A 24,128-nucleotide genomic window follows, 5' to 3' on the forward strand; every position below is an offset into this window, starting at 1 on the left:
TAGGTCGATTTCTTTAGGTTTTGGCAATCTGGTGGTTAGAACGTGGGTTTCAGGCAGAAGTCATATTGTGACTCACGTTCTTGCTGACTGGTATACCAAAAATTGTTAGTATATTTATTCGTGTTAACAAGTGTGCAGGGATGGTTTTTGTGTGTTTAATTAAATGTCAATTCTTCAATATTATGGTTGACTGGATTTGTAATGTTTGCGTTCTGCTGGAGGAACCGAGCCAAATCTCTGAACTCGAAGAAGAAGGATTCCCAAGGATTTGGGCCATCTGCACAACAGATTTCCTTTTTGCGCAGACCAACAGATTTCCACCTTTGTTGCAAACTAGATGTTAACATAGACTTTTATACTGATTTTCTGCCATTTTTTTCTACAGCTTGGTGAAGGTTTTATTTACCGTAATCTAGAAGCCGTACCTATCAACATTGTTCTATGGTTCTGGATATCTTCATGTGGATATTTTTTCTCAACTCTCAAGTTTATTCAAAAATAAAATGCCTTGGCATTCCAGTTTTCACACTTTTTAGCAATATTTATCAATGATGGGTATTTGGGATTACAGTAGACTGTTATTATTACGAAGTTCATGGGACCAAAACACTGGAGGTTCGGAAGTAAGGTGGTTTGTTCGGAAGTAATGAAGTTCGTACAAACGTTTCTTTTATGAATAATCGCATAAAAACATTGTCAAAATTTCTTGTCTCTTCAATATACGGTACTTAAAGTTGATTAAATTACGCACAAATTTATACAAGAAGAACATTCTTTTGGTTTCATCAATATAAGAATGTGGCATGACGCAATCAAGGATTGATATCTACCAGAATACATTCGTACAAAGTCCGTGGCATAGGAACCAGATGCATTCCGAGACCTTGTTCGTGAGTTGATAAATCTATGCAAGGCATCGAAACGAGTGGTTACCCTGCAGAATGCAACAGCGCATTACAACTGTGCATTAACTCACAATTGTGACGAACTAATCTAGCTACTCGTACGGCGCGGCTGGAGCCGAAAAAAGTCCCTATCTACGGGAAGGAAGAACGGACGAAATACTGAACTGTTCCTGGCTTCACAACTGATTAAATGATACTTTGTTCAGATCATGCCCAAAGTTCGAATTCCTCTGCACCACACTGTGTTGCATCAGCCAACTCCAAAAGCGCCAATTTTTAACTTCCGAGCACACTTGAATTTTTTGCATGTTCGTGTCCCTGAAAGTTCATAAATTGAATGTTCGTCAGAAGAGGACTTCAAACGTATGTTCAATTTACGAGCGGTACTAAGTGGGTCACCATGATTCCACAGGAATGAAGCTTACTGTTTGATGTTACATGAATACTGAAGCATCTCCTGCTGAAGAAAGAACTGTAATTGATGGATGCTCTTTGGCACAGTACACAAGGAGAACTTAAACGTAGCATAATCATTATAGCGTATCATCGTGTATATCCTTCTAAATGCTGTAGCTTATTCGTGGAACTTATTAAAGTTTTTTTTTACAGGACTGACAAGGAGACTTTGCCTAACCGATGTCAAGAAAGAAGATGAAACCTTTTTTATTTGAAAGTAGACACTTAGATAGGAATACAGTTGAAGGGTTTTGTCCAAATACGCCCGGGTTTGAGAGGAAAAAGCATTTAAAAATTGAAAAATATGGTCACGTTGAATTTAATATTAAAAATTTCGCTTATTGTTTAAAAGCGATTTGGCCGAGTGGTAGCGTACCGCACTGCTGAAGTGAAAGTCCAGGGTTCGAGACTCGGTGAGAGTAAATTTTTTCCAGTCTGCCACCTCCTCCATTTTTTGTAATCCGTTCCATCCTCTTCTAATTTGTTCATTTAGGACGTTTTACATTTTTTTATTTGACTGTTGTTTGAGAATAAGCCCTAAACTGATATTTTTGTCGCTAGCTAACCCTTACTTCGAAATATTCTTTCCGTGCCAAGATTCATGAAGGCAGGAGTGGTAAAACTGTGGTACTGGCTTCGAAGTGAAGGGAACTCATTTCCAAAGCAAAAGATTTTAAACATATTGTCTCCGGAGATTTTCCCCGGTTACATACGGGAGAAAGATATAAAATCAGGGGGAACGAAACTCGACAAGCTTGAAATGATCTACAGATGGGTATACGATCACTTTGTCGAACCCAGGAACAGCAATGAGCCGCTGATGACTCGGACTTTACAAGAATAGCTATTTATGCGTGATTTCAGCACATATCTCCCGGATTTGAATTCCCTGCTGGTGCTTCATGGGTTGCATCTTTTAAGAAGAGAAACTCAATCGTGCAACGTAAATTAACAAAATACGTATCAGCGGGCGAGCAAGCGTGTGCTGAAGAAATATTGCAATCGGCAATGACGTTTCAGATGCAAACAAAAAGCCCAATCTCCAAATGTAATGGATTTCGTAATTAATACAGATCAGACCGGGTGTCCGTAGAGGTGGATATAAAGAGAACGCGATCAAGAAAGGGAGAATATTGTTCAGGTTGCTCTTGGGAGCGTGATCAAAGTAATACACTCATATACAGCGCAGGAAAGCTGCTTCCTAAAGTTTTTATTGTGTTTATCAGAACCTGGAGGTGATTTTGGTCCGCAAGTGAGCGAAGAAACTGGAGAGTGAATTTTTAAATGTTTCTGTTGTGTATTCTAAATCTGGAAAACTTACGACTGGGTAGTATTTCAAATTTAAAAAAAATGTTCTCCGGCCATGTGTTAAAAACAATACATTTTAATTGCTTATTGATTTTTGGGGGACAAAAAAATAGTGCCATTTATGATGAACTATTTATCGACGAGGAAGGAGAACCGATATACAGCGTAAAAACTATACCACCGAAGTGCACATCCGTAAGCCAACCGTGCTATGTTTATTTTTACAGGAAAGTAAAGCAGTTTATCGCACGAAACCAGAACTGCACCTTCCTCCTTCAAGGGAAAAGAGAGATATTCTCACATGAGGATGGAATAAAAATCTATTCAATCGTGCTTCATCAGTTGTCCTAACCAGCGTTCAATGATATGCTAAGGTATGCATGATATGCCTCGAAGCTAGTAGAGAATTAAATTGTTTAAAAATGTTAAGGGGATTATGTTTCCTTGAAGATATAAAGAAACACAATGGCGAATGCTCAGGTAGCAGTTTTATAGAAAGAGCATGGTGCTTTTCAATTACTTGCTTTTCTGGCCTACTGGCTTAAAAAAAAATGGCTTACTATTCCAACGAAAAATATAGATGGTACTTCAACCTCCTATCCAGGTTACTATGTGTTGAAAAAACTTCGTTCTAATCGACTAGCCCTCAACTATTCAGGTGTTGAGGACAAAATTTCTTTCTTCCTTTCCAAAATCCTATTATACACTAACATTTTAGCCTTTTAACTTTTAACTCAATATCTCCGGTAAATCGAATTCGCTTGAATAGGTTCTCGGCAACAAAATACATGCGGCAAAAGTTATTCAGCAAAATAAATTAAGTTATAAGGGCATTTCCTGACGATTACCAAGGTAAAAAAATAGACTACAGGAGAGCAACAACAGTCATAAGAGCAATAGCGACGTTTAGCACTTGGAATACTCCAAATTGATCATACAGGTAGACGAGTGAAAATTGTTGTATATTCTAAATACTACAAAAGCAGGAACCTAGGAGACTCTCCGGAGACAATATGTTTAAAATCTTTTGCTTTGGAAATGAGTTCCCTTCACTTCGAAGCCAGTACCACAGTTTTACCACTCCTGCCTTCATGAATCTTGGCACGGAAAGAATATTTCGAAGTAAGGGTTAGCTAGCGACAAAAATATCAGTTTAGGGCTTATTCTCAAACAACAGTCAAATAAAAAAATGTAAAACGTCCTAAATGAACAAATTAGAAGAGGATGGAACGGATTACAAAAAATGGAGGAGGTGGCAGACTGGAAAAAATTTACTCTCACCGAGTCTCGAACCCTGGACTTTCACTTCAGCAGTGCGGTACGCTACCACTCGGCCAAATCGCTTTTAAACAATAAGCGAAATTTTTAATATTAAATTCAACGTGACCATATTTTTCAATTTTTAAATGCTTTTTCCTCTCAAACCCGGGCGTATTTGGACAAAACCCTTCAACTGTATTCCTATCTAAGTGTCTACTTTCAAATAAAAAAGGTTTCATCTTCTTTCTTGACATCGGTTAGGCAAAGTCTCCTTGTGAGGTTCGTTATTTCGGAATAACGTTTCTTTTACTATAGATTGGATTGGGACCAAGGATGTGCTTTGTAATAATGAGAAATTTTAATAACATTGTTAAACGAGAGTCTACTGTATTGTTATTTTTTTGGTATCATGCAGGATATTTACTTGAAAATATCCGTAAGTTCACTCATATTTACGTCAGCGTTACACTTTCAGTTACTATTAAAAGTTTAAGGATAAGGTTTTGGCACCACTACTGTTTATCAAGGAAGTTTAGTATCCTTTACTCATTGGGTAGTTTTTTGCTGCGCTTAGCAAACATTCCGCTTTTGAGTGATTATACATGCACTCAAAGGGATACATAATTTTATTACTGCAAATTTATCATTCCTCTCCTATTAATGTAGGTTGTAATCATTACTTCGTGAGCATTTACTGCACAATGGCACCAGTTTTCACCCTTAGTTTTTATAATACTCATTAAACATAATACAATTTAGTGACTGGGTGGCCTAGTGGCCAATGCATCGAGCTGAGGTAATGAAGGTTGAGTGTTAGGGAGTGTCTCTCATATTTATGCTTCTTTATAACTTTTCAGCCAAAGATTTAGCGTTAAAATGAGGGGACTCACAATAGTACATAGTTACGTATAAAATCCTGCAACCTTAAACTTTTGGGTGCAAGTCATTTTATGAGCCCATAAATCAGCTGGCTCTACTGTAAGTTGTGTGCTTTTTTTTAGTATTTCACTGTTTGAAAAAATATTTTGCTATAATTATGACCTATTTTTTTGCATAAGCTGTTAATATGGTGAATGGAATCTCTGTCAATGGACTGGGAGAGGTTTCAATTGATGCTGGCCAGACTGCTGCAAATCTTATCGGACTTGGTAAGTATTTATAGCCATTTTTACAGATAAGTTTAATTCAATTCAGTTGACGTTAGTTCTGCTGCTGGGTCTAGTCGAACCCAGTTTCTTTTCACCTTCTTTTTTCGAAAATATTGAGTGAAAAGGATTTTGCTTCTTGAATTTTCATCTTGAGTAAGCAGAAGTAGATGAAGGAAAAGTTTTCACCTGAGGTTAGACCATTTAGAGATAAATCTAGATTTGCATTTTACTGCTATGAGTCTGGCTGGACCAAGTAGTAGTAATTTTTTTAGGGCAGTAATACGGTCAATTGGCAACTTATCCTATTGAAAAGTGGAGTTGGCCCTATGCTTGCTGTAGGGCTTGAAATTGTTATTACTTGCACAGCCTTGCCTTTGTGTCTTTGAAATGGTCACTGTGTGTGGCAGAGATATTGTTGTGGCAGGTTTTTAAGATCCCCTGCCAAATGCAGTGATCTTAGATTCTGTAGACTTGCTGGGTAGTTTGAAAACTGGTACTATGAGACCAGACCTGGTGTATAAGACAACCACAGACTTCTGAGAAGAATTTTCTGGGTTAAAAAGTCATCTTATATGCTGACAAAAATGGTAATTCTGGTCAAAGCAAACTTCACCATTGAAATCAAAGAGTATTTGGGGTCCACTGCTCCCAGGTGACATTAAGAACATTGCTGCTTGAGGAAAGTCATGGGTGTTGGAAGTGAAGCCAAAGCTTCATGTATTTCTTAAGAGTAATGTTTGTCAAATTTATTTTTTGTGGTTTTTGTTTTGATTGAATGCAAGTTACATACCATATTTCTCCCAATATAGTCCCCCTCTGAATACAGTCCCCCCCCCCTAATTTTGAGGCTTCAGTTTCGGGAAAAATTAAAAAAATGCGTTTGAATATAGTCCCCCCCTTAACTTTTACCACAGGCATTTTTGGGAAAAAGGGGGGACTATATTCAGACTTATACAGTAGTTTCTCATGAAAAATGTCTACTTTGGATCTCCTAGGTAATCAACCAAATATCCATCCCGGATCTATATCCAGCACTGGGAGGCAGCGAGTGGGTCAACGGACGGCCACATCAACACAAGCGACGCAACTCATAGGTGGTGGTATTTCTCCTACCCTTTTCACATCCTCGGTGAGTGCTGATACAGTTTTATTTCTCATAATAATTTATTTTTCTCTTCTTACTCTTTTTGTGCTGTACATATATTTACAGAGAAACCTCCATCAGTACTTACTTTATGTTTTCCTGGGTTTTTTATGTTTCTATGGAGCAGTTAATATTTGTTATTATTATTTCAGTTACATTTCTATTTGAATATTGATTTTTTTCATGGTACCCTACTCAAATTATAATGCCCTCTTGGTAAGATCTAGAATATCCATAACTACAGAAGAAACTCGGTTATACAACCCTCAGTTATGTGATGACTTCACTTATACACCCGATTTTTTTGGTGCAGTGAATAACACCATATGAACCAATGTATTTCCAACCTCGGTTGTAAATGTTTTCACTTATACGACGACCTTGGTTGCGAAACACATTTTTCCAGTTCAATGAGATGTAATACCTCACTTATACGACTTGTCATATATTGGCTGTACGCGGAGATTGATGTATGAGCACCAATTTTATTCTCTGGAGCGGGAATAGCATATGCTCATTACATAGATATGTCAATAAAGAATATTAAGTTTTAATAATGAGCAATAATGTTTATTATATATTAATTTTAACTATGGTAGAGGATCGTATGAACTACGGAATTCCGGAATCATGAACTACGGAAGATTTTTCTAGAATTTTTCAAAGGATGTTTTCCACCTCCCCAGCAAAATAACATCCAAATGAGCCGTTAAAAAATCCTCATGTACCAAAATTTTGGCTTCCAAGGACATCAAAAAATATTATCGTGTTTGCAGTATGGGCGTAAGTCGATAGTGATTCAACACGATGGTAAAAACAGCATGGATGAATTGCCCCGGGGGAAAGTTGCTTACGTGGGGCGCAGATCAAAACTGACCCAACTTGTAACTCAGCGGGTTTAAATGAAACATAGTTGGACCATGAAAAGCCAGTAGCTTAACTCTGCCTGGTGGCAATCGTTTATTTTTTAACAGAACGAGAGTTAGTGTGAATACTAGTGATGGGTCGGTTCGATTCCTCGATTCTCGACCAAGAACTGGAATCGAAAACAAGTACTTGCCAAAGTGAAAAATCGATTCCGATTCCAGTAGTACTTCAAACCACAGATTTATATACGACCGCGTTTCCAACGGTCATTCAAATTTTCGCGCCACGTAATCGTAATAACAAAACACATTTCTTGGGATGTGCGAGTACTCGAAAATTTGAGTCGAGTAGTTGGTACTCGACTGGAGCGTTTCGAGTAGCATTACGAATGTCGAGTCGAGTAGTTAAGGTTACAGAGCTTTCGAGGCTAGTCGGTCCAGCAATCTGCCGGCAGGAAGCGCTATCATGAAACTCATGTAATAATGCAGTTTTTAATGGCGATAGTCATTCTAATGTCTTGGCCTGGTAGTTTCAGCTTGCTGAATACACAATTGTTGTCGACGTGGGCGCCGAATACCTTTACGCCAGCCATGGCCGCCGATCGTCTTCCTACCCAGCCGTACCCGGCGCACACTGGTCCGAAATCGGAAAATGCTGGAATAAAGCCCAAAATGACCTTTTTGGGGATAGAGACTTGAAACTTTGCGTAAATAATCATAAATTATTACCAGATATAGATTTATATGCTATTTTACATAAATACGACCCTTTACTGAGATACAGTGGCCCAAACATGACCAATTTTTCAATGCCACGCGAGATATCGTTTTTCCTCAAAAAATCTTTGAATTACCTAGTACGTCCGCACGGCAGACTGCTGTGGACGTACTTTTTCTTCCTCCCTACCATGTGGTCAGCACTTTTGCGGAAGCACTTTGAAGGGTCCCTCATCCGGGACCCTATCCTCGACCAGGTCACCCACGCAGGACCGTCTCCACGACCCTACCAGCAGGTAGCCTGCCTCCCGAAAGTGACCACTCTGACTGCAATTTGAAAATCAATCAATCAATCCGATCATCAAAAAATTATTGTTTTCATCGCACTCTTGCCAATGATGCAATCAAATAAGTCTTTGAACCGTGTTTCTGCAATGAAAAATAGCGATTTTGTTAACTTTGCTAAAATGACCATTTCTCCGGTTGTCCGCAGCCACATTTCTAGCAAAGTTAACAAAATCGTTATTTTTCATTGTAGAAACACGGTTCAAAGACGTACTTGATTGCTTGATTGGCAGGACTGCGATGAAAACAATAATTTTTTAATGATCGGACTGATTGATCGATTTTCAAATTGCAGTCAGAGTGGTCACTTTTCGGGAGGGAGGCCCCCACTGGTGGGGACGAAGAGACGGTCCTGCATGGGTGAGCTCGTCGAGGATAGGGCCGCGGATTAGCGACCCTTCGGAGGATGTACCACGCCCATTATTGAAGTACCTGCTCCATGGGCCCACGAAACGCATTTTAACATTTTCGCCGCATGTGAGGAGAATTTTTTCGGAGATAGAACAGCAGCGAAAGGGTTAATGTTGCGTTGGTATGAGATTTATGGAATAGAAAACGCAATATTCCTTTGACCTGGTGCTGGGCCTATACTTTCAATGACGTTTGAAGATTTTGGCTCTCATTTGTCTGCTTTTACAACGCAAAATGGCCGACCCGTTTTTCACGTGAACTTTGACATAAAGTAGACATTATCTTTCGTTTACGAAAAATATAACTCGGAAAATTTGAATCAAAATATAAAGTAGTGATTTCTAAAGAGTACTAATTAGAAATCTGGGGAAAAAAAGTTTGCGACGAAGGGAATAAGAGCGATTTTTCAATCGCGCGTCAAGGCTGAGCTACACGCCGCGGAACTATGAGGCTCGGTAACTGAGGCCGATTTTTCAAGTTTTTTAAGCCATTAGTCTTGAAAATCGTCATTTAAAGCATGGATAAATGTCTTCATTGACTTAAAACACTAAACTAAGGATGTTATAAAGGATTATGTATAGATCGACTAGACCATTTAGCGCATTACTCGAGTGAAAATACTAAGGATTGGATATTTTTCGGAACCATCCCACGCATAAGAAATATGGCTCGGGTATTGAAGTAAAGTGAAGAGATTAAGTCAGCATGCTTAAGAGAGAGAAAAATGAACTGTCCGATGTGATATTCATTTGTAGCGTTTAGTTTCTTTCTTGAACTTAAAAAAAGCAAGAGATTTTAAGGTTGATTAAAAGACGTGAGAAGTATAGAATTGTTTTGGCTCTACAAAACTTAAGTTAAGTTCTATAGTTTATTCGCTCCGTCCACTTGAATTCCATGAATATTCAAGATTAAAAAAAATCGTTGATATCCTTTTTTAAATAAAAATTCCAAAGTCTCCGAAATCTTGCAATTTTGGTAGGAAAGTACTTGCCCAGTCACACAAGTGTGTAGCAAAAGGCAATTTTCTGCAGGCAGCAATACTGTAACATGGAGACGTCAAAACCTGCTGGCTGAGCATGTAGAATAATTGGTTTTTCTGCTTGAGAATTTGGAAGGCCTAAATATTACATGATTCATATACATAGCATGTAATCTTTATTATAGCTGTGAAAATTACTGTACTCAGGGCTCTCCCTTGTAGTTTGGATACATATATATGGTCGACATACAGTAGAACCTCGCTTATGAAACTTTCAGCGGAAAACCAAAAAAAGTTTCATAAGTGAGGAAGTTTCATATGTGAGGTTTTTCGGTATTTAGCATGAAATCCTTTCCTATAGGGGCTGGTGTGTTTCCAGGATGCAATTACTCATTTGCAGGCTAGAAATTGAAGCCTAATGGCCTTATTTTCTCAAAAGTAACACCCCAGATGATGTGTTACTTTAAGAGAAACATAATTTTACATTCCTGAACAACATTACCCACGGTTGAACGTCTAGCATTTCTGGTACTAAGCTGCAAGGCTATCATACTGGAGAGATTTCGGAATGATGACACTGTATGTTCACAGAGAAGCCAATTTTTTAACACGTTGACCGCCATGTTTTTAGTGGATATGTCCTCTGATGCCATTAGTGTTTTTCATTCCGCTAACTATTCCCGGATCATATAACATTAAATGTGATTTTGTACTTTACTTTAAAATAAATATTTATATTCTGATGCAACAACGATTATGGCCCATACATTAACAACAGATTCTGGTTGCTCAGGCATCAGAAATCCACTTGAAACAGTCGCTCGGAGGCCGGTCAGTATGACCAGCGTGGCGTGACAGGAGCCACTCGACTCCGGTCATTATGACCGGCATGGCGGTCAACGTGTTAAAAAAGTTGACTCATCAAAAGCAGTTTTCAGGAAATTCATTTTACCACCTATAGGCAAACCCCAGATTGGAGATTGAAGAAATGAAATACCAGAGGAAAGACATCCAAATTAACCCCGTAATTAGGGAGCAAAATTTCACTAATGCATCACTAGGCTTCACACCCTATGGACCCGGGTTAATGGCAGAGGCAGAAAGTTTTCAGAGAGGGCTCTATCCCTGCTTGAGAGTAGTGTGGAAGGAATTTCCAGTGCAACACACTGTCCGGCAGATTGGACATTAAGCCTATCGTTAAAACCTGGCTAATTCCTACACAGGGTTTCTATACTCCCTCTCTTACCTCATGGCGCAAATGACCCCAGCTGTCGGTTTTCTCCCTCTAAATACCATGCCATAAATAATATGGAGCTCCTGGCAGTGGCGTAATTATGGTTAGGGGATGAGGGGATAGATCCCTCTCCAAACCCTCAGAGGAATTTTAAAAAATTTAAAACACAAGTCTAACTTTGATAAACAGCAACTGCATCTACTTAAAGTTATATTTTATGCGCCAAAATGATGTAGAACATATTTACAGGCATGCCATATTTTTAAATTTTATGGGAATCCCCATTGCCTCGGAGGGGGGAAGGGGTGAAGCCGCCCCCCAGGTACAACCTTCACCCCCAAAGCATATTCCTAGTTACGCCACTGGTACCCAGGATATTCCGTGACTAAATTCACTTTTCCGGTGCTTAGAAAACTTTTAAGTGAGCATTTGAAATAATCGCGCAACTGCTGTCAGTGATGAATGGACAAAAATAGATTAAGAGCCCGGAAAAATCTCCCCTCTCAATAATGTTTACGCACTAAAAAATAATTTTCCCGTGACATTTCAGCAATAATAGATTGCACGAATACAAGGATCAAGAACTTTGCTATTTCCACATAACATTTTATTAGCACCGACCATGGTTTCGTTACAGAGTAACATTATCAAGGTGATAATGATACTCCGAAACCTTGATACCTTGATAATGTTACTCTGTAACGAAACCATGGTCGGTGCTAATAAAATGTTATGTGGAAATAGCAAAGTTCTTGATCCTTGTATTCGTGCTATTATGGATTTCCACCAAGTTACGCCCTCTACGATTAATTATAATAATAGATTGAATCTAACGGGTATAGCTTCTCTGCCGGCATTCTTCCGCGAATTCAGCGCCGGGAACTTCGACTCACAAGCCGTGTGACTCATCTTCACGTAATATTTTGCTTCCTCATATCTGAAAAAAACACCAAGACTGTTTTTGTACTTCGATATAATGGTTATAAGTCATTCCTGAGTCGAAATGAACTGCCTTATCTCTCGCGTTTTGAATTTTACTTCAATGATTACGTTACTACTAACGACGCGAGTTATTCTCCGAGGGCATTCGTACGAACTCTCGTTCAGTTAAAAAATAAACGCTTGCCACAGGCAGTCAAGGTCAAAATATATTTCATTTAAACCCACAGATACAAGTTGGGTCAGTTTTGATCTGCGCTCCGCGTAAGCAACTTTCCTCCGGCTCGTCCCGAGGATGAGGGATTAGCCCGCGGAATGAGACCACGCATGCTGTTTTTGCCATCGTGTTGAATCACCATCGACTTACGTCCATACTACCAATACGATAATCTTTTTTGGATGACCTTGGAAGCCAAAATTTTGGTTTGCGAGGATTTTTAACGGCTCATTTATGTGTTATTTCGCCGGGCGACGGGAAGCATAACCTTGGAAAATTCTAGACAATCTTCCGTTAGAGATTCCGGAATTATACGATCATCTACTGCAGTTAAAATTAATATCTAATAAACAGCATCGCTCATTATTAAAACTTATTATTCTTCATTGACATATCTATGTAATGAGCGCATACAACCCCGCTCCTGTGACTAAAATCGGCGCGCGTACCGCAATCTTCTCGTAGAGCAGTTCTCTGACAAGTCGTATAAGTGAGGTATTTTATCTCATTGGACTGGAAAAATACGTTTCGTAACCGAGGTTGTCGTATAAGTGAAAAGTTTCATAACTGAGGTTGGAAATACATGGGATCATATGGGGTTATTCACCGGACCTAAAAAAATCGGCGTATAAGTGAGGTCATCGTATAACTGAGGGTCGCATAACCGAGGTTCTACTGTATTAGGTACTTGGGGTTAATTAATTTCAATTGTCCCTATGGAGCTGTTGAAGACACATTAATTCCCATTCATCTTCTACTTCTGACAATAACCATCAACGATCCTCATTATATTTCCCTTCTTACATTAGGCTAGACATTCATCATAGAAAATTGGAGTAGAATATATTGTAGTGTGCATTGCTGTATTGCCTGATTCAGAAATTATCATACTCGACTCGATACTCGCGAGTAATTTTCAACTCGACTCGATATCAAAAAGAGCTACTTGGAAATCCCTATTATATTCCGAAGGAGCAAATGCAGACTAGGGAGCCTGTGACAGGTATATGGTCAAGATACGGTGATGCATTTGGAAAAGTACCCAAAGTCACCATAGCAAACACTGTTGAAGTTGAAGTGGAAGCTTATTTATCAGAGATGAATGCACCACCAAATTCCTTCCCTGGGAAATACTGGAAGACTTGTATCTCCTACCCAAGGCTGAAAGTATTAGTGAAGAGGTTTCTTTCCATACCGCCATCCAATGCGTTCAGTGAAAGACATTTAGTTCTCCAGGAAAAATATGTGATGTAAAATGCTACTGGCTTAATCCTGGCAGAGTGAAGATGCTTTGCTTTCTGAGCAAAAACTTAAAGTCTGTAAATGGATACTAAATTTCTGAGACATTATTGATAATGATATGATATTATCAATAAAAGGTAGATATTAAAGGAGATACTTTCATTTTAAATTTAAACATGAGTGCTAATATTCTAAAGTAATACCTATCATGTAACAACACTTTTCAGGTATGTTCTATTTTGAAATTTAGCTATTATATTTTAATTACATAGTGATGATATGAAAGATGCTTTTGTCAACTGGCTCTTTCACAGAGTAATATTTTAAAAAGTGGTTTTCTTGTTGCCTGGAATTAAGTGATATTTTTCTTGGAGAATATGGCATCAGAATCGATGGAATCGGTATCGGTAGAATTGGAATCGAAATGTCAGAATCGGAATCGATAAAATTTTGGAATCGACCCATCACTAGTGAATACCATCGAAGAATAACTTGCATCGTCAGTCGTCACGTAATCACTTACATCAAATTCAAAGCATGAAAGAGAAGGCAGTTCCTTTCGACTCAGGAATGGCCTATAATCATTATATCGAAGTACAAAAAGTGTCCAGTGTTATTATCAGAAATGGAAAGTAAATATTCCATGAAGGCAAACCACGCGGCTTGTGAGTCGAAGTTCCCAGCGTTGAATTCATGGAAGAATGCTGATAGAAAAGCTATAGCCAGTAGATTCAAACTACTATTGCTAAAATTTCATGGGGAAATTCTTTTTTAGTTTGTAAACATTAAAGAGGGGAGATTTTCCGGCCTCTTAATCTATTTTTGTGCATTCATAACCGATGGCAGTTGAGTGGTTATTCAAATTGCTCTCTTTTAAAAAGTTATCTAAACACCGGAAAAAATCTCAATTACGGAATATCCTGGGTGCCAGTGGCGTAACTAGGAGTATGCTTTGGAGGGGGGGGATAGTAGTGTCTCCGGGGCACCCTCCCCTCGAGGCAATGGGTATTCCCATAAAATTAAAAAAAACAATTACATGCCTGAAAATATATTTTACATCATTTTTGCAATTAAAATTTAACTTTTAACAGAGTCAGTTGCTGTATACCAAATTGTTTTAAATATTTCCAACCTAGACAATTCTTATAAATTAGGGATGAGTCGATTCCACTTTTTTTCGATTCCGATTCCAATTTCGATTCCTTCAAATCGATTCTCGATTCCGATTCCATCGATTCTTACTCCTTATAGCAGGTGGGATTTTGATTTATCTGTAGCATCGCCGTCATTAAAATTTAAGAATTGAATGGAATAAAATAACTAGGGATGGACGGATCCAGGATTTTTGGAGCCAGATCTTTCGAATCGGATATTTTCTAATCCAAATGCATTTTCAATTTCCTGCGATTTCACAAAGTCATTATTCAAGTTTATTGTGGGTACATACAATCAATGGAATGCTTTTTAGATTTTCATACACATTTTAATATTTTTATAAATTAAAAATTATTTTATGGGCTTTCAAGTTGTTTTTTTCAAAACATCTTTACATACTCAGGGCCTAAACTGTTACGCTTGGGTTTGGAAATGAAAATAGGTAAAATCTTAGGATGAACCACTGACCAGTGGCGTAGCGAGAGGACCCCCCAAAATATAAAAACACAATTACTTTCCTTCATAAAAGGAAACAAAATATTAAAAATCATGAATTTACAAAAATGAAAAAAAAAATGAATCTCTGAAAAATGAAGTTTTTTCTATTATGAAGGGCGTTAAAATTAGTTTGAAAACCTCTCCTTTGTACCCTGTTGTTTAAAAATTTTCCCCCCTGGTTTTGGACCCCCCCTTAAAAAATTCCTGGCTACCCCCCTGCTATCGACTGAATTCAAATTTTCCTCACATGCGTTTCCCCCGAATTTTACTTTCTCATCGCATACGGACTTGTGTTTCATCCGAAAATGCTTCAGTATGGTGAGGTGGATTTAGCACATCCTCGCAATAATTTACGCCATAGTGCACGTACACTGCATTCATTGGTTCTCCTGTTAATGGAAATGTTTATACACAATGAAAGACATTTTTATTGGTGCATCATTAAATTAAATTGCAACTGCGCAATCAGCAACACAATTAAAAGTATTTAAAACTGTATTAACGTCACGTGTGCGACGAGGTGCTCAACCGCTCAGCATGAGGAAGGAGTGGGCAGCAAAAGCGTGTAAAGGAGAGGTGGAGGGGAAGGAGCAGTAGCGTAGCCAGGAATTTCAATTGGGGGGGGGATCCAAAACCAGGGGGGAAAATTGTTGAAAAAACCGGGCACTAAATAATGGGTTTTAAACTAATTTTAACACTTTCCCAGAAAGTCACTCTCCTAGCATTTGTAGTCTAGAAACGGAGAATTGAAGCAGGTAGGCCAAAAAAGGTCAGTTGGTGAGACGAGGTAGGGATGAAACACGCTTCAATTGTTTTCGTGTGATTTGATATTTTCCTTAGAAGACAATGATTTTTGGTCCGTGTGATTTCGGATGCGAAAAAAAACAACAGAGGCACGGGCTGATGGACGGCCGAGGGTGGTTTTCTGAAATCTGCGACATAGTTACTTTTGAAATGCTGAAAATCCTGGCCACGGCTGAAATTCTACTTGCAACCTCTGCGAGAGCTCTCAAACAAAACAGTTCATGAGTAGGACAAGAATCGCATGCGACGGCGCATTCGAAGAGAGAATCGTAAATCTTTCCACTCTTATTGCATTCACTGAAGCTATTATTTAAAATTTCGGATCCAGATCCGATGTCTTCCGCGACTTTGGATCCGATGAAGGGCAATATCCGCGGGTATTTGGATCCGAGGTATCCGATCCGACCATCCCTAAAAATAACAATAGCCGCGGTGGCTACATTCTCGTTTGGCCGCGGTGGCTAAACAATAATGTAGCGTTCATGGCGTCGATACATACCAGGGCAGCCTGGCGGGTGCGCGGTGGCGGCCGAACGCAACCTGTCGAGTCCGCCCGGAGGCCGCGGCGGCTTATGCCAAGCAAGTATAAACTTCCTCAAGGGTTGCATTGATGAAACTGGGCTATACAAACGCGAATGTGTCTAATTTTTTTATTATTGACGCAGGCGCGTGTTAGTCTAAAAAAGTTACTTATATAAAAAAACCGCTCTCAGCGCGTATTTATAAGAAACTTTTTTCACAGGAAAACTCGCTCTCTGCACGTTTTTATTATCATCAGACTTCAAATATCATTCGAAAGTAAAAAAATATATTTCGATCTATTATACTTTAAAATTGGTGGTCCAGATGAATTCTCCGAATGTGATTCATAATCGTAACAATTTGATTTGCCGTGACCAGCGGTTAATAAAAGAACGGAAAATGCATGCGTTGCTTCCCGATCCCGTGGTTTCCAATTTTTTTTCTCTGAGAGTTGCTCATGAACACGAGGTATTTCAGGGTTCGTCGGTTTGTCGCTCTTGCCGACATTTTAATGTTTCCGAGGCCGTTTAGGTATGTTCGTCGCAGCACCCGCGTGAGGGGCGTATCCTCTGCGCGGGCAAGGCTGACACCGCGGCCGCTTAGGTGTGTGGCAGCATTTATGCCCCAAACTTATAGTCTATGCTCAAAACATTTATCTTCCTGGAATCGATGGAATCGGAATCGACTTTAGGCGATCGATTCTCGATTCCGATTCCGTGCCCGAGAATCGGTGGAATCGAGAATCGACATTTGGAATCGACTCATCCCTATTATAAATATTTTTTTTCACTTCCCTGAGGGATCTATCTCCTCATCCCCTCCCATACTTATGCCACTGCCGGGTGCTGTGTGCTCAGTATTATCTATGTTATGTTATTTAGAGGGAGGCAACCGACACCTGGGGTCATTTTGGCTACGAGGTAAGGGAGGGAGGATAGAAACCGTGTTGGAATTAGGCAGGTTGTAATGATAGGCTTTACCAGGGCTTAACGTCCCTTTTGCCCAGTGTGTTGCGCTGGAAGTTCCCTCCACGCTATTAAGCAGGGATACGGTCATCTCTGGAAAGTTTCTGCCACTGACAGGACTTGAACCCGGGCCCACAGGGTGTGAAGCCTTAGTGATGCAATAGTGAAATTTTGCTCCCTAATTATGGGGTTAATTTGGATGACTTTCCTTAGGTATCTCATTTCTTCTCTCTCCAATCTTGGGTTTGTCTATAGGTGGTTCAGTAAATTTCCTGAAAACTGCTGTTAATGAGCCAACATTTTTCGAAAATTGACTACTCTTTGAGCATTTAGTATCAGCATTCCGAATTTTCTTCAATATGATAGCCCTGTAGATTAGAGCCAGAAATGCTACCATTTCGACCACGACATCCAACTGTAATTACAGTGGAACCTCGATAAAGCGAGTACGGGCTATTGGGAGACCCCCGCTATTACAAGAGATAGCCGATGCACCCTCATTTGACCCTATAATAAGCATGTAAAAAAATTCGTTTTTACGAGGCACTTTTGGTGTTGGCACTCGCCATAGCGAGAGTCTCAAATTCATGTAGTAAGCTGTCGTTCGATAAATAAATAGTTCATTTTGTTGAAAATATTGTGGCATTAACATTCGCGAATGCTTGATCTTCTTTTGTTCCTCGGACGGCAGAAAGCAGTCAGCAGTATTCGTGCACGTCCGTGAGTTGCGTGAATAGAAAGCATTTGATGGCATTTTTATCGCTCAGTGACGAGAAAAAAAGAAAAACAAGGGCCTCCACCAGTTTCCAAAATAACCTTCGTAAGTTAATATTTCGAGTTACTCCGTATTTTCAGTTGGATGTGCTATCTTTTCCATTACTTATTTTCATTTAGATTCAGTTACGATTATAAATTACGTAGGATATGATTATCTTCTGGCGAATATTTGAAGTAAATTCTGTTTGAATTCTCCGTCCGGATACTGTGCTCCGTCATCTTAGCAGACATTGCTAGGAAAGACTTTATTCTTCATCAGGACCATATTCTTCATACCGGGTGTGAAGTGCTATGTTCATATAGTATTTCTCTATTCTTTTATGCCGACAGGAGCAAGGTTCCAACTGGAAAACGACAGGAGAAACATCTTCCATTATCGGAGAAATAAAGAGAGAAACGTTATTATCGGCATTGATTGTTTTCCTACAAGAGATGTTTCATCATTTCTCAACGCGGGTGAAGTATTGGTTCACTTGCGTGAATTCCCAAAAATGACTCACAAAAACCTGTACCTTCACCTCATTTAGTTTTCGTGTTCCTTTCTCCGCCGTATTGAAAGTTATGCAAAGGATCATTGACATAGAGAAAAGATTTTCTTAGTTTTAACGCTAAAAAATAGTCGCGCCATAATCGTAAATAAATATAGTGAGGAAAGAGCAAAGAAAATAATTTCAATTGAAACGTCAGCAGAGAAGAATAGAGACAATTATAAGTGCGGCACAATTTCCCCGACAGTGGAAGATACTTCCTCAGCCTCTCTCCGGTTAATAACTCACCCCTGTTGCAGGTAAAGATGAACCATACCCTTCTCCACAATCGGGGAACGTTCCCAGTGGGTGGGGTGAATAAGAGTGGGATGGGGATTGCCTGAGGAAAGAAGCGGTCAGCATATGGTGGGGTGAAGGGGGCAGGAGAAAGAAGGGTGGGGAAAGGGCCTTCAGCACTGCCTCAGTTTACGTTTGGGGGGCGTATTTTTCTACGACGCACTCAAGCTCCGTAACCTTAGGGGGGGAGTGAATGGGAAATGCTGGGGAAGGAGGGGTTTGGGATGCGTAAGGTGGGTGTCAGCAAGATAAGCAGAAGGCCGCGGGAGGAAGTAAACAAAGACTTTGGAAAGAAAGATCTCTCGGCATGGGAAAACAGGGAGACGCGCGGGAAGAAAGTTCATGGTTAGAGTTAGAAGTGCGTCTTCATTACGAGTAGCCTGAAAAATAAGTTTGTGGCTAATAGAGCCCAATACTTAAGATATTTAAGTTGTTTACTCAGGAAGGCTATTGTATACACGAAAAGATACTACTAAAAAAATTATTATTTTTTTTCTTTTTGCCCTTCTCCATCGCCGCTTCCACCATGGTTTCTCACTTGCATAAATGGGAATGAAATTGGGGACCTAACTCGTTAGCCAGATCAAAATATCTTAATGTTTAGAGAGCAGTGTGTACTTCTTTTTTATTTGGTGAAATTACTTCCTCACTTTCATCATCGTCGTCACTGCTATTCTGACTAGTCCCGGCCGCTGCTTCTTCCGACGTATGTACCGGCGTCCCATTGTCACAAGCCCGGAGATCATCGTCAAGGGCAATATAATGGTTTGATGTTGCGCGCTGTGCTCTTCCTGCTTTTTCCAAGAATTTTTCAAAATCATCTTATAAGCCTCTAATCTCCTCCTCGATTTTATCCGCTGCAGCTTCCTGAAGGTATAACGTAACAAATCAACTATAGCCGTGATATTATAGCAGTAGAATTACTAGTAGGCTAGTTGTATCAATTACCAACCTCGAGAACATCCTCATGATGCGCTATCAAAGGGAATCCGGCCGATTTCCAGCAATTTGCGATTGTAGTGGAGGAAATAAAGTACGTCTTTGAACCGTGTTCCTGCAATGAAAAATGACAATTTTTCTAACTTGGCCATTTTAGCAAAGTTAACAAAATCGTTATTTCTCATTGCAGAAACACGGTTCAGAGACGTACTTGAATGCCTGATTGGCAGGAGTGCGATGCAAACAATTATTTTTGATGATGGCATTGATTGATAGATTTTCAAAATGCAGTCAGAGCGGTCACTTTTGGGGAGAAAGGCTCGGAGGGTCGAAGAGAGGGGCCAGCGTGGGTGAGCTCGTCGGGGAAAGGGTCCCGGATTAGGGACCCTTCGAAGTGCTTCGGCGAAAAGTAGTCAAGTAGTCTTCGAAGTACGTTCACAGCAGTGCAAAGGGTTAATTAGGAGTGTGCGAAATACCCCGCGCGACCTTCCTGACATGTTAAACTACGAAGTATTGTCGATGCGATGTTTACGAATAGGCAGGTAAATAGGGGCATTATGTCAGTCGCGATATTTTACTTAACTCCTACTTCCCCTAATTTCCCACCGTGAGGTTTTAGGCGAACCTTTTCTCTCCAAAGTTGCACTATCATTTACGATTTCACACTTAGGATGAACCTCAGTCGGAAGCGCTGATTATTTAGCTACTTACGCCGGCGTAACTAGTTTTGTTGACAAATATTTCGCCATAGTTCGTTTAAAGGAATGTCTTTCTCTCCTGGGGACCGATCCGGGGTTCGTAAATTCAAAACATTTCGTAAAATCGAAACTTCGTATAATCGAATAGCACCATGTATTTACCATAGGCTTTTCGCCGGGACCGCACTATCACTTCGTATAATCGAAAACTTCGTAAAATCCTGCTTCGTATAATCGAGAGTTTACTGTATATCCAGGCCAAGGTAGGAGGTGGGGGCTTATGGCCTCCTACCTTGGCCTGGGTATATATACCGAGAGAGTACTGGATTTTTCACCTTGAAAATGACACGTGTTGAAACCATGGTCAGTTGCTGAGTTGTGACATTAAAGTGTGGAAATTACCATTGTGTTCTTCTTTTTATCATGGATATAAAGAACTTCCACAAAATCGAGCTGGATACGATTTTATACAAATTATAAAGTTGCGGTAACGGCTTTCTCAGTTCCAGTGAGTTGTGCTTCGGTCCTCTTCTCGTGTCCATATGTGATGTGAGTGTTGCCATGTGCTGTGCTATTATTCCCTATATAGTTTAATATTGGTGAAGTGGAAGGTATATATTAGAGATGGGTCGAATAGCAGATTTCTCGAATTCGAATATCGAATTCGAATATTAAATCATTGCTCGAATATTCGAATACCTCGAATTTCGAATACCTCGAATACTAAATGATGAAATCTGGTATGTTTGCCTCGGTTGCCTATGCAGCAGGCAACACAAGATTTTGGGGAGTAATTTTGATTTCCTTTAAATGATTCGAACAGGAATTTAGCTGATTAATGAATATTTTAATTTTATGGAAACAATTGGGCATATTATTTATTCAACTAATATCGCTTTACCCCCACTCTTGCTGCCAAGTGCTAGCTGACAATCTGTGGCATTTTGCAAAATACAAGCTCCTTTCCACCGGATTTTCTTCAATTATTTTCAGTCCATCTTTGGGAGTTCTCACGAGATAAGAAGATGAATTGGAATTGCTATCAGGGAGAAACCAAATATTCTGAGAAAATATCCCTTTGTCTGGGACTGTAACAATAAACATTTATAGCACCAGTCATAAATTGTAACTTGATATATATTTTCGGAAAAAAATACCGCATCAACTTCCGAGAAGCTCTGCTGCTCATATCGAGTTTCGCCCGAATGCTAAGTCTCAGTCGTATTTTGACATTTATTTCTTTGCGTAAAATGCTTAAATAAACTCAGAAATACGTCGTGTTTGGTCTTATTCTTTTCGAAATTACGCGAACATTACTAATATTTCAATTCAATAAAGGTGTAACATCAATTGACGAAAGTCATTCTTAGACACCTTTTGTGCTAATAGATGACTCATGCAGCGGTTGACCACTACAGAAATGGGGAACTTCGAAGCTGGTAGGAAAAAAATGTCAGTGGGGGAGAAAAGGGAGGGCCCGAAACACGTTTCTATTGTTCTCGTGTAACTTGGTATTTTTTCGAAGCTAAGGTCTTCGTAATATGATCCCTGCGCGAGCTGTGACCTTTTTTTTTATTTCGAAGAAGAGGAAAGCTTCAGAAGGGGGGCTAGTGTTGAATGGAGAGCGATACCGGATCTTGGGAAATGCGCTAATGTAAGTATCCCACGGTACTCACACAGCTGTTGACCTCCAGAAATGGGGAACTTCGAAGCAGGTAGCCAGAAAAAGGTCAGTGGGTGAAAAAAGGGGGGAGGGCGTGAAACACGTTTTTATTGTTCTCGTAACTCGATATTTTTTCGAAGCAGGGGTATTCGTAATGCGATCCGTGCGAGAGCTGGGACCTTTTGTTTGATTTCGGAGTAGAGGAAAGCCTCAGAGTGGGTGAGGCAAGTGCTGAATGGAGGGGGATAGCGGATCGTGGGAAATGCCCTAAGGTTGCTATCCCACGGCACTGAGGTTCGGATTTTTTCACCCGACCATTTTCGGTTCCCCTCGTCGAACTCTTTTCACCGCTAAAATCCACGAATTTGATGTAATTCGTCAACTTGCGTAAAACGGCGCTGCGAGCACTAAATGACTACAGTTCTCTACATTTTTCCGAGTCAACTACCAACGACGTGCGTGCGACAGTGTATGACGCGAAATTCAAAGTATTCGAGGTATTCGAGGCGGTACTTTTCGCATAACTATTCGAAACCTCGAATATCGAATAATTTCTAATATTCGAGGTATTCGAGTATTCGCGGATACTATTCGCACATCTCTAGTATATATACATCGTTCGTTTGTGGATTATATACTACACACGTAGCTGGCCCTCGGAATATGAAATATCATCTGGACCTTCGTATAATGCCAAAAAGCCTCCCCTCTGCTTATCAGATACCGGATTGGTGCGTACTAAAACCTTATCTCCTATTTTAAATTTCGCTTTCCTCCTCTTGTCTTTCTTCCTTCTTCCCTCTGCCCGCTTTTCGCCCTTCCTAATGGTATTTTCGTGTATCCTAAATATATCATTTTCGATCTTCTCAGAGTCACTTTCTTCTACTGATTTAAGCTATTTATCCCATATTCGCTCCCGAAATGAGCCTCCATTGGTGTGAACTCATTGTGTCATTGTTTCCTTCCACCATCATGGAATTGACAGGGTGCTGTCGCTCCAGTCGGCACACCTCTGCCATATTGTTTTGTCCTGGCCGCTGATCAGCTGTTCTCTCGCCCGGCCGGTGTAATAACACCGGACACTTTTTGTACTTCAAAATATAACGATTATAAGCCATTCCTGAGTCGAAAGGAACTGCCTTATCTTTCATGCTTTGAATTTGATGTTAATGATTACATGACGACTGACGATGCAAGTTATTCTTCGATGGTATTCACACTAACTCTCGTTCTGTTGAAAAATAAACGATTGCCACCAGGCAGAGTTAAGCTATTGGCTTTTCATGGTCCAACTATGTTTCATTTAAACCCACTGAGTTACAAGTTGGGTCAGTTTTGATCTGCGCCCCCGCGTAAGCAACTTTCCCCCGGCGCAATTCATCCCACAGATGTGGGATAAGCCAGCGGAATGAGACCACGCATGCTGTTTTTACCATCGTGTTGAATCACTATCGACTTGCACCCATACTGCAAACACGATAATATTTTTTGGATGTCCTTGGAAGCCAAAATTTTGGTAAATGAGGATTTTTTAACGGCTCATTTGGATGTTATTTTGCTGGGGAGGTGGAAAACATCCTTTGAAAAATTCTAGAAAATCTTCCGTAGTTCATGATTCCGGAATTCCGTAGTTCATACGATCCTCTACCATAGTTAAAATTAATATATAATAAACATTATTGCTCATTATTAAAACTTAATATTCTTTATTGACATATCTATGTAATGAGCACATACTACTCCGGAAAAGTCGTATAAGTGAGGTATTATATCTCATTGCTCAGAAAAAATACGTTTTGTAACCGAGGTCGTCGCATAAGTGAAAAGTTACATAACCGAGATTGGAAATACATGGGTTCATATGGGGTTATTCACTGGACCAAAAAAATTGGTGTATAAGTGAGGTCTTCATATAACTGAGGGTCGTATCGCAGAGGTTCTGCTGTACAATGTATATGTACTTGGAAAAGAGCAGAAGAATTTGAAAAAAGTTACTGATGCTTTTACCTTCTATCATCCTATCGGTGGGGTGAATTCTCAGCAGAGAAATGTGTGGTAAATTCTCGGTGAAGTTTCATTCAATTCACTGCGATATTCATGAACTCTTCCGCG

General features: G+C 39.8%; 1 protein-coding gene across 5 annotated transcripts in view; it reads left to right on the plus strand.

The window, feature by feature from the left end:
* Positions 1-24,128, plus strand: part of LOC124170913 (histone-arginine methyltransferase CARMER) — a 104,735-nt gene that overhangs the window by 36,965 nt on the left and 43,642 nt on the right. For 3 of the 5 annotated variants that reach the window (XM_046549965.1, XM_046549962.1, XM_046549964.1), the window contains exons 10-11: positions 4,988-5,077; positions 6,064-6,206. In XM_046549965.1, the coding sequence (XP_046405921.1) occupies positions 4,988-5,077; positions 6,064-6,206 (233 nt within the window). The remainder of the gene's footprint in view (positions 1-4,987; positions 5,078-6,063; positions 6,207-24,128) is intronic. The other 2 variants (XM_046549966.1, XM_046549963.1) reach the window with 1 other exon arrangement.

This window comes from Ischnura elegans, chromosome X (assembly GCF_921293095.1).
Source record: "Ischnura elegans chromosome X, ioIscEleg1.1, whole genome shotgun sequence".
Lineage (NCBI taxonomy): Eukaryota > Metazoa > Arthropoda > Insecta > Odonata > Coenagrionidae > Ischnura > Ischnura elegans.